At 39.5% G+C, this 16790-nt stretch overlaps 1 protein-coding gene across 1 annotated transcript in view; it reads left to right on the top strand.

Moving 5' to 3' along the window:
- LOC592241 (thymidine phosphorylase) overlaps positions 1 to 13600 on the top strand; it is a 33364-nt gene extending 19764 nt beyond the window's left edge. Inside the window, exons 4-8 of the mRNA XM_030988042.1 lie at positions 900 to 1021; positions 2573 to 2735; positions 10220 to 10453; positions 11220 to 11360; positions 13060 to 13600. Coding sequence (XP_030843902.1) covers positions 900 to 1021; positions 2573 to 2735; positions 10220 to 10453; positions 11220 to 11360; positions 13060 to 13199 — 800 coding nt within the window. The 3' untranslated portion in view covers positions 13200 to 13600. The remainder of the gene's footprint in view (positions 1 to 899; positions 1022 to 2572; positions 2736 to 10219; positions 10454 to 11219; positions 11361 to 13059) is intronic.
- Positions 13601 to 16790: the final 3190 nt, after the last annotated feature.

The following is a 16790-nucleotide window of genomic DNA, read 5'->3' as shown; positions in this document are numbered from 1 at the left end:
AACCTGTCTATCTATAGCTACCGCCCAAGGGAAACACAAAAAGTGGTCTCTGTAGACAGGTGGTCTTTGTAGACAGGTTCCTTTAGTACATGTTTCAATGAGAAACCATTTTCAAGGGTAACAAAAAATGTGGTCTTTGTAGACAGGTGGTCACTAAAGCAGGTTTGACTGTATTTGTTTATGATGCTTGTTTCTATTGGTTTTATTATATACATGTACCTGTACATTTTGTTTGTATGAGTGCACACGCGTGTGTGTACTTGTGTGTCAATGGGTAGAATATGTTAAGAAATATAATAGTGAGTTAGGGTCATGTCATTTTTAACTTCAATTCAATTTCAATTTTGTAATTTATTTACTTTGTATACCTACATGTATTTGCCCTGATATTGTTTATGAGGATAACCTAGATAGGTATTTATACTTCATTCTTTATGAGAATAACTGTTAAAACAGTCGTAATGCCCCTGTGCAATTATAGCAAGTGTAAAGAACATAGCCTGATTTCTATGATTTAAATTGATAACTAGTAAAATATTGACAATTTTTCATGTGATGTAAAGTATTTACTTGCACATGTTGGTCTATAATTGTATTTAGAAATGATGAGTTATTTAGAATAATGGATATGATTCAAATAAACTTTTTTCATCTGCCTTAAAATCTGTGTCCTTTTCTATCACAAGGAAACTGGTTTTTAAACTGTCTATTGCATTGCCTAATTTTCACATTATTTTGATTCTCATCATCATTGGTAATGAGCTTAAAAGTAATATTCTTTCATAATATGACAATATTAATGCATTCCATATTGGAACTGAGTTGCCCCTGTATTAAGCCTGTGGGAATGAACACATTCAGTACTCAATGTGTTAATAAGAGTGCTTTTTGACTTACAGGCTCTATCATATCTAAGAAGGCAGCAGAGAGTGTGAATGCTCTGGTGCTGGACGTCAAAGTGGGCAAGTCTGCCATCTTCTCTCAGGATGAAACGCTTGGGAGGGAAATGGCTACATCATTGGTGAGTCAGGAGTGTAGGATGGGAGGAGATAACAGAGAGAGAAAGAGAGAGACAGAGAGATAGAGGGAGAGAGGGGAGAGAGAGTACAGAGAGAGAGGGGGAGAGGGGAGGAAAGAGAGAAAGATAGAGAGAGGGGGAGAGAGAGAGGGGGAGAAGAGAGAGGGGAGAGAGAGGGAGAGAGAGGGGAGAGAGAGGGAGAGAGAGGGAGAGAGAGGGGAGAGAGAGTAGAGAGAGAGGGGGAGAGGGGAGGGAAGAGAGAAAGATAGAGAGAGGGGGAAGAGAGAGAGAATGAGAGAGAGAGAGAGAGAGAGAGAGGGGAGAAGAGAGAGGGGAGAGAGAGAGAGAGAGAGGGGGGGGGGGGGGGTGAAAGAGGGATGGAGAAAAAGAGGGAGGGAAGAGAGAGAGAGTGTGTGTCAGGAGTTACATGTAGGATGGGAGGAGATAACAGAGATAGAGAGAGAGAGAGGGAGAGTGAGAGAGAGAGGGGAGAGAGAGAGAGGGGAGAGAGAAAGAGAAAGAGAAAGAGGGAGGGAGAAAAAGAAAGAGGGAAGGAGAAAGAGAAAGAGGGAGGGAGAAAGAGAAAGAGAGAGAGGGAGGGAGAAAAAGAAAGAGGGAGGGAGAAAGAGGGAGGGAGAAAGAGAGGAAGGGAAGAGTGAGAGAGAGGGATAAAAGGAGGAGGGAGAAAAAGAGGGAGACTAAAAGATAGAGATAGACAACAACAGCAGCAGCAGCAGCAACAAACTCACAAAGAAGGTAATAAAGTTTTTTGTCAGATATATTATGGAGCTGATATCGGTGCGGGGGGGGGGGGGGGGGGGCATATTTTGTTCTTAAATGTGTACTTCAGGTTTTCCCCAATGCCCCTTGGATGAGTCTGTATTTCATTGTAAGAGGACAAGTTGTAATGTATGCATTTTCTCCCATATACAGACTTCATGAAATATTTTTAGTATAGGTTTATCTCGTAATTGCATCAAGTTGGTAGCCCTATTAGAGCTCAGATCGGATGAAAATATTGAGAATAATCATACTTCAAATGATCAATTCATGTCCAATATTCCCTTGTTCTTTGTAAAATAAAGGACACCAAATAATCAAAGTACAATAAAGTACCGAAGCTGTGACATCACAATATCTATTCTAAACATTTCTCAACTCTGTCTTCATTTTCCGAAAGAGCATCAAAAATAATGTCCAAAAGTCGAAAACCAGTTGAAAATGCTAAGTATTGGCTGAGATATGATCATCTGAATAAAAAGATTTCCAATAGGAGCTCAGTGTTATATTGCTCTGGTTCATATAATTAGAAGCCAGAGCAATAAAACACTGAGCTTCTATAGGAAATCTTTTTATTCAGATGGTCATATCAGCCAATACTTAACATTTTCAACTGGTTTTCAACATTTATAAATTATTTCTGAGGATCTTTCGGAAAATGAAGAAAAAATTGAGAAATTCTAAAAATAGATTTGTGATGACGTCACACTTTACCACTCTATTGAATTGCCCCTAAATATTTGTTTTCTTTTCTAATGATGTGTGCCTATGTAGGTTAAGGCCAGCAGCATGCTCGGGACGAAGTCTACCGCCCTCATGACGAGGATGGACAACCCGATCGGTTGCTGCATAGGAAACACCCTTGAGGTCGCCGAGTCCATCCAGTGTCTCCGTGGAAAGGGGCCAACAGACCTTCGCACACTTGTAGAGGAATTAGGTAAGCTTGTACTCTTTCTAATAAGTTCTCCTCTTTGTATTCATGTATCTCGGTCACTACGCTAAACGGAGTCCAAACCGACCAATTAAAGGTCATTCATGGTAATACAGTGAAACCTGTCTATAAAGACCACCAAAGGGAGATAAGAAAAGTGGTCATTATAGGTACAGTAGGTGATCTTCATGTGCAGGTTCCTTTTAACATGTTCAATGAGAAACCATTTTCAAGGGAAACAAAAAAAAATGTGGTCTTTCTATACAGGTGGACAAACACCATTGATCAAAACCAAAAATGTCCTACAGTACACGCCGAAAATCTCCGCAACACGATTTACACGATTCAAAATTTACACGATTCGACTGCTCGCGGGAATCGTGTAACCATTTATTTTTACACGATTCGTTTTTTGCCAATGAAGCGAAATTTGAATCGTGTAAACGTGTAATCGTGTAAAATTACACGATTCCTCAATTCAGGTCGAATCGTGTAATCGTGTAATCTGCCCGCCGAAAATCTCCGCAACACGATTACACGATTCAAAATTTACACGATTCGATTGCTCGCTGGAATTGTGTTACAATTTATTTTCAGTGGTGATGGTGAGCAGGTTAAGGACGTCTAGTTCAGTAAAAGCAAGAAGTTACTTCTTGGTTGAACGAGGACAACGTGGACGATACGAGGGGATAGCGAAGATTACGCTTTCTTTCTCTTGTATATATTTTTAATTGCAGTGTCTTGTCTCTAGTTTTATTATAGAATGTTTGAAAGTTAAAAAAATCAGTCCACTTCCCGAAAAGCACTCTCGGATTTAATCCTCGGTGAGAAAAAAGCGATGAACGACGAAGGAAGGGGGAATTTTGTTATTCCTAAGTTGTAAATAAGTAAAAATGATTACAAAATGTAAAGGAGGGCTAACATAATTGATCGTTCGTTCGTTCGTGCAAAGAATATCAGGGAGTACATCATCTAGATAGGAAGATCCTTATTGAGCCAACAGATCGTCTCATCATCGAGCTCACGAAGTCCGGAAGCGCCGTGGGGGGATTTGTAGATCGGACAATCATCAATGACATGATCCATAGTTTGGATCTCTCCACAGGCGCAGTTTGGTGATGATTCAGCTCCAATTTTATGTAGGAAATATTGTGTGCGGCCAACTCCAGTTCTGACACGGTTTAGGTTGACCCAGGCTTTTCTTGGGAGGTCGCTGCCACTTGGTTTTGCACAGGGCTTTGGGATGAACTCCTTCAGGTTGGTAGTGGACGAATTCCACTGGTCTGACCAGCGTTTTGTTATCCAAGTGGCTAAGGTGGAGGGGGGGTTCTCAGGCCGCAGCTCAGCAGCCTGTGTTGCAAAGTGTCTTCTAGGGAGACGCTGTCCTTCAAAGGCAGAGGGGGCAGGAACAAGGCATTTATCTCTGTCATGCTTTTGGGCAAGCTTAGCATACTGCGCATCTCGTCTGAGCTGAGCTGGTGGTATGCCAGATAATATTGGCAGGTTGCTGACTGGTGTTGCAGTGAGTGTTCCGCTGATTAGTCTCATAGCGTCATTGAGGACAACATCAACCTTGTGTACATGGGTGCAGTGGCTCCATGCAGGTGCAGCATACTCGGCAGTGGAGAAGGCAAGAGCTAGAGTGGAGGTGCGAAGGGTGGTGAAATTAGCTCCCCATCCGGTCCCTGCAAGCTTCTTTAGGAGAGACACTCTGGCTTGGGTCTTTTGGGCTGTGGCTTTGGCATGCTCGTGGAAGGTGAGGCTTCGGTCAAGAGTGACACCTAGGTACTTTGGTGTTGAGACGAAGTTCAGCCTAGACCCATCTAGTGAGATATTCAGCTCTCGGTTGGCGCATCGGTTAGCCAGGTGGAAGACGGAGGATACAGTCTTTGTTATGCTTATCTTGAGATGCCATCTGTTGAAGAACTCGGCTAGCATTTTCAGGTCCTTCTCCAGTGATGTTTTGATTGCTTCGAAGGAGTGGTTGTTGAACCCCAGTGCGGTGTCGTCTGCGTAGGAGTACTGCATGCATTCCCCTTTGGGCATATCAGAGACATAGATGTTGAAAAGTATCGGAGCGAGGACAGAGCCTTGCGGCACACCATTGCGGAGTTTCCTCTTCCTACTGCATTCGCCGTTTGATGTTTCGAGGACAAATGACCGGTCTTGTACAAGCAGCATGATGAATTTCACGATTCTTACATCTGGAATGGTCTGCAGGGTCTTGAGGTATAAGCCACGGTGCCATACTGTGTCAAATGCCGCAGTAAGGTCGACAAGAACTGCACCAAACTTCTGCTTCTTCTGGAAGGCCGTCTCTATGTCGTTTACAAGCCTGACTACTTGGTCGGTGGTTGATTTACCTTTCCTGAAACCTGCCTGTGTAGTGGGTAGCTTCTCTTCGACAGTGTCAACGATTCTGGCAAGTAGCAGCCTTTCAAGTAGCTTGTAGATGTGCGATAGCAGACTGATTGGACGGTAGCTCTTGGGTTCGTCTGCAGGCTTCTTGGGCTTCAGAATGGCAATAACTTTAGCGGTCTTCCATTTTGATGGAATAGTGGATGTTATCATGCAGGTAGAGAGAAAGGCTTGTAGCCAGGAAGTAGCTTTGTGACTCATGTTCTTGAGGAACTCTGTGTGGATGTTATCGTTGCCTGGCGCTTTGCCGGACTTTATTGATTTCAGTGCAGTTTCAACACTGAAATCAATAAAGTCCGGCAAAGCGCCAGGCAACGATAACATCCACACATAATTGATACTCTTACATTACAAGGCTTTACCAATTAGAATTACGGTTCACTAGCTCATTCGTTACTATGAATATCGTTATACTTTTTTTATTCAATCATTATCCATTTTACAAACCTGGTTTGTAAAAACGCGTCATATGACGCAAGAAAACCAAGGTTTGTCGACAAACCTCCTTTGTGAATTCGGGCCTTAGACTTTGATCACTTATTGCTTTTTTAGCGTTCCTCATTTTCGTAAATTACCTTTTAGAACATTGCATTATTCAGCTATACATGTATGTATAAGGAGCTACGGTCAAGGCTTAAGGGCACACTTCCTGTCACATACAAAAGAAGCTTACTCTGAATGTGGCCTGCCATTGACCCTCGCCGGGGACAAAGGCCGTTGCCCTAGCTACAGGCAGAGATCCTTACATAATACCTATTGTTCAGGGGGTTCCCCTTGAACATAGGATCCCCCTGAACAATAGGTATTACATGTACGTAAGTATGTAAGCCACTGGCTACAGAGTGTAGGGAACAGTTGCAAGCCGAGAATGAATAGAATAAGTGAATGGCCAACTGTCTTTGAGTTACGTTTAGCTAGCGGCACAGTGTCCCCCCACTTTTTCAAGTTCCCCCAAAGTGCCCCTTTGTATGTAGGAAAGTACCTATTTTACTTTGACAAGTGTCCCTATTAATTTGTAAAAGTGCCCCTTCCCCTTTTCAACTCTGATAAGTGCTCCTTTTCTTTTGACACACACCCCTTTTCCTTCGACGAGTTCCTATTTTCCTTTACAATAAGTGTCCATTTTCCATTCTCATTAGTGTCCTTTTAATCTCTAGTAAGTATCCCTCTTTAAGTACAAGAAGTGCCCCTCTTCACTTTTGATAAATGCGCCCATCAACTCCGATAAATGCCCCTATTAAAATCTGATCGGTGCCCCTTTTCTTTCAACTAAAGCTTTTTTATCTCTCTCTCTCACTCTCTCTCTTTCTTTCAATATCTTTCCATTCCCCCATATCTTTCTCGCCTCTCTTTCCCTCATTATGTTCCCCTCTTACCTTATTTATTTGTCTCTTTTCCTCTCCGTTTCATAGCCTTCTCATTTCTGTTAATTTTACTAGGTTTCGCCCTTCTTTTTTTTATTACTCTATTTCACTCTTTCTTTTCTTCCGGTCAACTTTTTAGTTTTCCCTTTTTTCTCTCTTTTTTTCTGTTTATCTTTATCGTGCCTTTCAACCCTCATTTTCCTTTTATATGTTCCCTCCTCCTCGTAGCTATCTCTTTTCCTTTACTATTTCATCTATCATGTCTTCCTGTTTCTGACGTTTTCCTACCTTGTCTCACGGATTAGTATACGATACATGTTAGTGGAAAGTGCTGAGGTTTATACACGAATATAAAGTACAGTAATTAACTGATGTACACTGAAGGTAAGTTGTGTATAAAGCAATTGGTGTAAGCAGGATAAGATTTAACGATTGTTGCAGCTTGTCGCATCGTTCCACCAATGCCCTTATAACCCTAATAACTATTTACACGATTACACGATTCAGAGCGACATTCTTCGACATACACAGTTACACGATTGTTACATCTGGTCGAATCATCCGACCAATGCACTTAACTATTTACACGATTACACGATTCAGAGCGACATTCTTCAATCGTGTAAATTTACACGATTACACAGTTACACGATTCAGGTGAATCGTGTAAACCGTGTAATCCTAAAAATAAATCGTGTAATCGTGTTGCGGAGATTTTCGGCGTGTACTGTATCTTAGAAATTTCCTCTAAGTATGATAATCTGTCATGAAAGCCTTCAAAGAAGTTTTAACAACACTGATTGTTAAAACACTTCCCCATTGGTGATACTCTTTCAGATTACGATCTCAAAGTGTACGGAAATACTTCCTGTATTGGTCTGTTAATACTCTTAAAGGTAATGCAAAATTTTGGAAAATTTGGAAAATTGGATGGATAGTAATTCTTTGAAATGTTGATATATATTTGGATGCCCCTGTGCATGTATTATAAGTACTAAAAAATTCAGCCCCTAAAACACTTCTGCTTTTGAGAAATTGAATTAATGGCAATTCCATGGTAGCTGCGACCATGAAAATCTCAGAATATGCAGTTCTGATATGTAATTTCCAAACGGGAATAGCAAGTCGGTTGATTGTAGTCAAGATACATTGTTTTAAAGCTAAAATAATATCAGTCTTGAGAGGGAGCTATACAACATAAAGAGTTTATTATTTACAATTCTATCACTTCCAACCGCGACATCGATCACTGAATGTTGTAAAATCGCATATGCCTCAAATATGTTTATTTGAACCAAATTCATGACCCCATACCAAGACTTTGTATTACCTTTAACAGGCAGGGATATTTATTAGGTGATCTGCCAGGTAGCGTCGCAGAGCTAGCACATATTTATTTCGTCAGAATCTTTTTTTTTGTTTTCCTTTCTCTGTGTATGGATTTGTTCGCTTCAAATTTCATGAGATGTGCCATATGCTATGCTATATCATTGATCATAACAAATAGATTGTGTTGTTTACTGATGCGTGACATCATCTAGGGGCCATTTTGTTAATTTCTATTATTGACCATATTTCCGTAATACTCTGTCATACACTGTAATTTCTAGCTGTCATACACTTTAATTTCTGTCATACATTTTAATTTCTGAATGATTCTCCCACTCTCAATGTATAGCTTTTCTTGCTGCTCTCTACGATCCGACATAATCGTATAATAAATAATTAGAACTCTAACTTTACGAACATGCATGAACGACTTATTACTTTTTGTTTGTTCACCTACACTTGTCATTAATTTTAATGGTAAAGGATTGTACCAAGCAGCAGTCAACGCAATCATTTTTATTGTTTCTACGTCCTTGATTACTAAAAGAACTTGTACATAGGCATGTTATATGGGTGGAGGGTGATATTTATTTTAAACTCCAACTGATCCAATCTCCCATTGATCAAGTTTCTACATGTGTTATGTCTCGATCAAAGCAGCAGATAACCTCATTTGTCTAGTTTGTCTTTTGGTTTCATTTTCTTCTGGAATGTACACTGTATTCTAAATATATTTTGAATTGTTGACTGTCCCAGATTATCATGAAGATATCAAACGCGACAATCTAAAATTAATCATAGAAATTATATTTGTTCATAGTAAACATATTCATAGTGCACAAACGATGCAAGTTATATTGGGTTAAAGTCTGCACTTCTAAATGCAAAAAAAAACAAACTTTGTTGCTTGTGTAGAAGAATTCAAAAGATGCCCAAGTTTATAGTTTGTATGCTGCATTTAAATCCTGTTTCAACTGAACATAGTCCAGCAAACTTGTGTTTATGCACTGGAAAATCAAAAGATGCCAGTTTAGGTCCGTCTCCTACTCACATAAAGGAATCTCCCTTTTAGTGTTTCACAGACATTTTTAAACACAATAACAAATATTAAAGATAAACTCCAGTACTGGTAAAAAAAAAAAAAAATTCTCACAGAATCAAACGAAACTTACACTGAATGTTCAAGATTACAAATAAATGACATGTGCCAAACAATTTTGGAAGAAAATGTATACTGGCTGAGTAATGAGCATAGAAAGACAAGGAAATCAAGGTAGTAGCCCCGACACCATGTGTGTTGTCCCATATATAGCTTTATATGTGAGTGCTTGTTACTTTACCAAGACTCGGTCAAATTTATTATGATTTTGATCACTACAGAACCTTGCAGTGCACACCAATACTTACATGCTACATGATCAACTGTTTCTGATCCTTTCCACACCTTTTCTTTCACAATGCAATCGCAATCGCATTACCAGTACTAAAGTTTATCTTTAAGCTAGGTCACCTTACTGTGTTGCTCAGGTATCAGTAGATATATCCTATTCATTCAACAGTGAAAGGTGGCATTGTGAAATATATTACGGTGTGAATAGTCTGCTATCCCTTTCTTGTATTTGTATGGAATAGAAATACAAGGTCATTTATGATCTGAATGTCTGAATAACATCCCCTTTTGCACTTGCAGTGTGTTTAAAAAAATATTTGTAAAGTAGAAATATTTATATGTATATACAATTGTTATTGAAGTTGGGATAGGGAAAGAGGAAGGGGGGGGGGAAGAGGAAGGTTGAGTAAAAGGTAAAGGTTGGGATAAGGAGAAAGGTTGAGTATTAAAATAGGGTGATAATTGACATGTACATGTAATAAATATGACCGGGGGGGGGGGGGGAAGGAGGAAGAACGGAAAGGTAAGAAGAAAAAAAGAAGAAGGATGAGGATGAGAATAGGGAGGATCGAGGAGATACAAAACATAGGGAAATTAGAAGAAGAAGAAAACAAGATTATGGAGGAGGAGAAAGAGGAGAAGAAGGAGGAGAGAAAGAAGGAGAAGGAGAAGAAAATTATTAAAAACTGTGTGTTACAGGAAAATTCCAATTAAAAGAAAAAGAAGAGGAAGAGAGAGAAAAGGAGAAAGAAGAAAAGAAAATGCCATGAATAAAATAATTGATGAGAGTGAGAGATTAGGGGAGGAGAGAGGGGGCATTTATCATGTAAAGTACATGTAAGCCTACATGTTGATGTCATCATTATACTGGTATTTTTTAATCAAATAAATCATATTCCTATACTGTTTTTCATTTTTCAATTTTTGCAGATGGGTGTGTGTATAAATCATATACTCATATGTCTTTTTTAATTTTTAAATGTGTGCAGGTGGATGTCTGATTGACTCTCTTCTTCAAGGCACCTGCAATGGCAAACAACAGATTTCAGACACCCTTGATAATGGAACAGCCCTGGCCAAATTCCAGGACATGATTATAGCCCAGGGTGTCGATGGGTGCCTGGCCAAACGGCTCTGCGGGCTACCCATGGACAACATTGATGAGGTCTGGCAAGTTCTAAAGAAGGCTGAAAACAAGACCCAGCTGAAGGCGGAGAAAACAGGTAATATATATATATATATATATAAGCAATTGTCCAGAAATGTTTGGTTTTGATCAAAAAAGTTTCATATTTCCTCTTTAAACAATTGAATCTTAATTTGAAAATTGAACCAAAATACCAGAAAATAGCTTGTTACTGTGACAAGTTGATATTAAGTTAAGCAATTCAAACCAAACTTAGAGGGAGTATCTATGGGTATACAAGGATATGAACTGATTTGGTTTTGGGTGGGAGAGGTCAAAGGTCTCAAGGTCCCCAAATTATTGACAATAGCTAATAATATCTTGTTATCCTGTTAAAATTTACAAGCATTGAAAAGCAGTTCAAGCCAAACCTAGCTCAAGAATATATGAGCCTTGAAAGAATAAGCTAATGAAAATTTAGGCTTAGCATATCAAAGGTTGAAGGTCAAATGATTAAAAGTTGTAATATCTTACTTTGTGATAATTTAATAATTGATAATTTTATAATTTTTACAGTGGTGGTTATTTTACCTGACAGCTAAGAAAGCAAGTGCTTGTTAGTAAGCAACCAGATAATCCACAAGTAAAATTGAAACAATTTTGCCCAATTTGGGCTCAAGAATATTATGAGTATTAAAGTGAAAGGAGTTTGGGTTTGGGAGGTCAGATGTTTGAGCATTAAAAGATCGAGTTTAAGGAGTTTAGATTGTTGAGGTGTGGTGTTCAACGTCAAAGGATCATTGATCAATATCCACATCACAGACGCAGTCACATTCATCGTTTCTCTTTGTGACATTGCTCAGGCTATATCTCCAGCATCAACTCACTGGAGTTGGCCAAAGTGTGCCTGGAACTAGGAGCTGGACGAGCCGTTGCCACGGCAGCCGTTGACCACTCTGTTGGGGTCAATCTGCTGGCTCATGTGGGGTCACATGTCAAGAAAGGTAGGCATGAAATTATATTTTAACCCTCAAAGGAAAAGATGAAATTGTTGTTGGAAAAGAATTTTTGACCATAAACCAAGATATAATGACCCCAAATGGAGTCAAAGATTAAAACAAAAAAGATTGGCATGAATATGAGCCATCGTGTGATAATTGCACTTACATTTTTAACCATGAAGGAAATACAAAGTGGTTGTTAGGAAGGAAATTGTAAGCGTTGCTTCGACCCCAAGTGGGTTTTGAAGTTGAGAAAAGTCACCAATAAAACAAAGCTCTCAACAAAATCTTGAAATATGTGAAGAAAGACTGAAAATTACACTTACAGTGTATGTAGGTTTTAGTCAATATGTACATCTAGAAAGGGGGATTACTTGTGCAACATGGCCCACTGTGTGTCATCCATTAGGGGTGTGTCACTTGGCCCTCTTACCACTGACAGGGCGAGGTAAAGGTTGCAATCGATACCACACGAATTTGATCGTTGAGACCTGAATAGCCATTTGTGAATTTGTTGAGGTCCGATAGCTGAATGATATACCTGAAGAGATACATGCCAATGTAAAGTTCCGGTAGACATTATTTATAATATACAGGTTCCTCACTATCATGAACAAATAATTTGCAAAAGTTGAGGACCACCCATACAACATACATGTTAATGAACTTCAAGAAACTTGCTGTAACTCAATTCAATTGTTTCATTTTTCCAAAATAATTAGAAAATCTTACATCAAATACGATTACAATACAATTCACGTAAGATAAGGAAAAATAGCTGAAGCTTTAGGGTTGAAAAGTTCCCTTACTACAGTATGATAATCAAACTGACCATGAATGAAAAGTAAGAAAAATATTCTGAGGTTACACTTACAGGCCCAAATTCACAAAGCAAGGTTTGAGCTCAAACCTCCTTTTGTTTCGCCAAACCTCCTTTTGTTCTTTACAACCAGGTTTGTAAAAAATGCGTAAAACGCGTCATATGACGTACGAAAACCAAGGTTTGTCGACAAACCTCCTTGTGAATTCGAGCCACATTGCTCAAAACTGATAAATCATCATGTTTGTCACTATAAACATGACAAACAAAGAAAGCGGACAAAATATACAGTTCCTCAGGTAGACAAATGAACATCCCTTCACTGCTATTATGTAAAAATGTGTAGAACAGGTATCACATGCATATTCACCTGTTCTACACATTGTAACAAAATAGCAGTGAAGGGATGTTCCTTTGTCCACCTGAGGAACTGTATATTTTGTCCGCTTTCTTTGTCATTCATATTCATAGTGACTATCAATCACACAGGGAGGGAGGAGGAGGGGGGAGGGGAGGAATCGGGATTCGGGGGCCCAGTCAGTTGTGACTCATATATACGTAAGCAACTAAAGTGACCAAAGACTGACCTGGACCAGCCACGAAAGAGTGACAGCCCCTTGGACTGACCTCATGTTTTTGCTAATTTGATATTCAGACTTCAGGAAACAAATGTCATTCTGAGGGTTAGTTTTTTGATGTGTCATACACCCTTGAATCTTGAATGTTCATATTTTTTTCACTTAAGGAGAGTCCTGGATCACTGTGTACCTGGCTTTCATTTAGTCGCGCTGTATAACAGGAAACTAATGTCATTCTGAGGGTTATTTTTTGATCCGTCATACAACCTTGAATCTTGAATGTTTATTCCGTTGTTCACTTTAGGAGAGTCCTGGGTCACTGTGTACCACCAGGCTTCGGACTTCACTGAGAAACTATCCAACAGACTTCAGGCTACCCTTGAGTATTCAGACCATCCAGTCTCAGTCCCAAACATTGTCATTGATGTTGTCAGGCCATCCTAAGACTCCCATTACTTTCTCGATCGAACACTTGATCTGGCAACATTTTCTTCAGGACTTCATTTGTAAGAGATATTGGGTGAATGCTAAACTGCAATTGGGTGCCGGTACTCTTTTATTGAGCTATCACATTCCTTTCTAGTGGCCTAATATTCTGGCTAATGTATATAGCTTAGAGAAACGTAGTGGTATGAAAAGACCTGGTGCATGGAACGCAAAATAGATAATAGTTGAAAATCACTAATACTGATGTAGAATTTGAACCGTATTCACGATCATCAGGACAGTTAGCTTGTATACCTCAGCTACCCTTAGTAGACACTATAAACATGACAGACAAAGAAAGAGGACAAAATATACAGTTCCTCAGGTAGACAAAGGAACATCACTTCACTGCTATTATGTAAAAATGTGTAGAACAGGTGTCACATGCATATTCACCTTTTTACATAATAGCAGTGAAGGGATGTTCCTTTGTCTACCTGAGGAACTGTATATTTTGTCCGTTTCTTTGTCAGTCATATTCATAGTGAGACTTTATATTATCTGATCTTTCATTCAGCTTTGCTCAATTACATACACTCTTCATGACAGATGTACAGAAAATGTAGTTATTATATTTTTCCTATAATATTTATTTTATGTCAGGTTTGAAGGTTTTAGTGTGTGCACCTTGAAGAGTCTGTAGGCCTAGCCTGATTGCACAAACTGTACAGTCTGTCTAGCTTCATTTACATAAATACTATATATATAAATGAATGCTGGATTAGGAGTCATACAAACAGTTATATATATTTGTATTTATAGAACCTAGAATTGACTAGATAGACGGCGCTATATAAATGCCCATTATTATTATTATTATTATTATTATTAAACTTCTTGTTGTGATATTTATTTGATACTATAGTCCATGTGTGATGATGAAACATTCTATTTATAATGCTACATTAGGCCTGTCCTCACTAGCTCGAGATTGCCAAATATTCCGCTATTTGAACTATCCCGATTGCAAACTATCCAGCTAATTTGCGTCTTCATCAGCCCGAAGTTGCAATTAGCGGGAAATCTGGTCGGAATTGTCATCCCAAGATATATTGGGATAGTTTGCAAAATATCCCACTATTTGGCAAAATATCCAGCTATTTGTCCGGTGCGTCTTCACCAGACCGAAGACTCGCACTATGCGTGAACGCTGAGCAAAATATCTCGAGCTAATTTCTCAAGGTCGAGTTTCAAGTTTCGAGGTTGATTCTCGAGCTGATGAAGACGCGATTTGTAACTTCAGGATTATTTCTCAAATCAGAAATAGCGGGCTATTTGGCAATCTCGAGATGATGAGGACGCGCCTATTGTAAACCATTCCTCAGATACCTTGACTTTTTTATTGCTTAAATATCTTACATCATTACCAGTATGTTAAGTAGATGTTTATACACAGGTGTATTCGTATTTTCATTTAGGAATCATGTTTAATGATATGTATGCTGCTGCATACAGACCCATGCCTCTGATTGGTAATATATCGTAGATGTAAAATTGCAACCTGACAAACACTGGGCAATAGCAGAATTTCTTGGGCTATGCTTGCTGTAATGTACCTCAAGAAGTGTGCTTAAACATTAATATGAGAAATGCACCATAAAACAGTGACAGATATGTCACAATTTCAAGGCAATAACAAACAAAAATTTTCCTAGGCACTAGTATTAGATATATTGACTGCTATGAGAGGAATAGCTGTTTCTATAGGCTCACCGAGGGGTCATAGAAAGATGTAACGTCCCCGAGAGCCAGTATAAAAACAGCTATGCCTCAAATATTAAAGCAGTACTGTACATATATCTTTTATAAACTGAATTCACAAAGAATTCGTACCTCATCCTTTTCTTGAGTAAAGATTAAAAAACATCACAGAAAATTTGAGGCACTGTCTGTTAATCTTGACTGGAAAGTTGCCTGAATGTTAGGATCATTCGGGAATCGCACACACACACACACACTGCACTGTATGGTATCCGTGCTCGGACAAAGAAACCGTTTACTTTTTAAGAATATGATCAGGTGATGGTAAAAGCAAATTGAACATGGGTTACATGTATATTATTTCTAAAATAGTTTTTATATAGATTTAGAATAAAATCATGCTTTGTAATTATATATTATGTAGGACAATAGGTTTTTGCTGTGCCTTGTAATTAGTTTTGTTTCCTCCTATAGAAGAATTTCATTATTAGCAATCATATACAAACATATTCTATTTTTGAAGCTCTTTATGCATGTACATTGTATGGAATTATGTCTACATTATGTATTAACATGTGCACTGTATTCCATCGAAATTAGTCTTGTATTCTCTAATTGGATATTTCCTGAAATAATTATGTAAAATGTAATTTTATCATGTAGTACGTGTACATGTATATGGAGTTTTAAATTGCTTCTGTATTGTTCAATGATTAATACAATTTGTCCTCCTGGTTTCAAATCTATTTCTGGTGCAAGTGTTTTTTAACAGTAGTGAAAGTGAGAGTGGGAGTAATGGAAGAAGAGGTAGGCTAAATATAAACATGGTTGAAGGAAGTGAATATAAGAGAGGGAGCAAGGAGCAGAATAGGAGTGGGGATGAACGGGGGAGAAGAAGGAAGGTGAGAAGAGAATGAGGGAGAGTTGCAAGAGCGATGGTAGGAAGAGGGAAGAGGAGACGAGAGAGGGAGCAGGAGGAAGGGGGAAGGGATGGAGGGAAAGTGGCCAGAGGGCTGGGTAGAGGGGAGGAGGAAGGGACTGTGGGGGGAAAAAAAAGAGGACGGAGATGGGGAAAGGAGAAGGAAGAGTTGGGCTAATTATAAACACAGTTAGAGGAAGTGAATATAAGAGAGAGAGCAAGAAGCAGAAGAGAGATAGGGATGAAAGGGAGAGAAGAAAGGGAAAGGAAGGTACCTATATGTGAGAGGAGAATGGGGGAGGGAAAGGATGAGGAAGAGTTGCGAGAGGGAGCAGGGAGAGGGAGCAGGAGGAGGGCTGGGTAGAGGGAAGGGAGAAGGGACAGTGAGGAAAAAAGAGGACTGAGAGGGATGAATAGGAGAGGGGGAAAGGAGAAAGGAGAGTTGGGGTAAATACAAACAAGGTTGAAGGAAGTGAATATAAGAGAGAAAGCAAGAAGCAGAAGAAGAGGAAAGAGGAAGGAGAAGGAAGATGGGAGGAGAAGAGAGAATGAGGGAAAGGAGAGGATGAGCAAGAACGATGGTAGGAAGAGGAGAGGGGGAAGGGGACAGGAGAAGGCAGGGGTGCAGAGGAAGAGGGAGAAGGTGGAGAGGGAGCAGGAGGAAGGGGAAGGGATGGAGGGAAAGTGGCCAAGGAGGGCTGGGTAGAAGGAAGAGAGAATGGGGAGAGAATGAGGGAGGGAAGGGAGAGCGATGGTAGGGAGAGGGAAGAGGAGACAGGAGAAGGCAGGATTGGAGAGGGAGAATGGGGGAAGGGATGAATGGAGGGAAAGTGGCCAGAGGAGGGCTGGGTAGAGGGAAGGGAGAGGGATGAATAGGAGAGGGGGAAAGAAGAAGAGCAAGAAAAGAGAGGAGGAAGAAGGAGGGAGAG

This window comes from Strongylocentrotus purpuratus, unplaced genomic scaffold (assembly GCF_000002235.5).
Source record: "Strongylocentrotus purpuratus isolate Spur 01 unplaced genomic scaffold, Spur_5.0 spur5_scaffold_17, whole genome shotgun sequence".
NCBI classification, from domain to species: domain Eukaryota; kingdom Metazoa; phylum Echinodermata; class Echinoidea; order Camarodonta; family Strongylocentrotidae; genus Strongylocentrotus; species Strongylocentrotus purpuratus.
The sequence above is the reverse complement of the archived record's forward strand: the minus strand, read 5'-3'. Positions and strand labels throughout refer to the sequence as shown.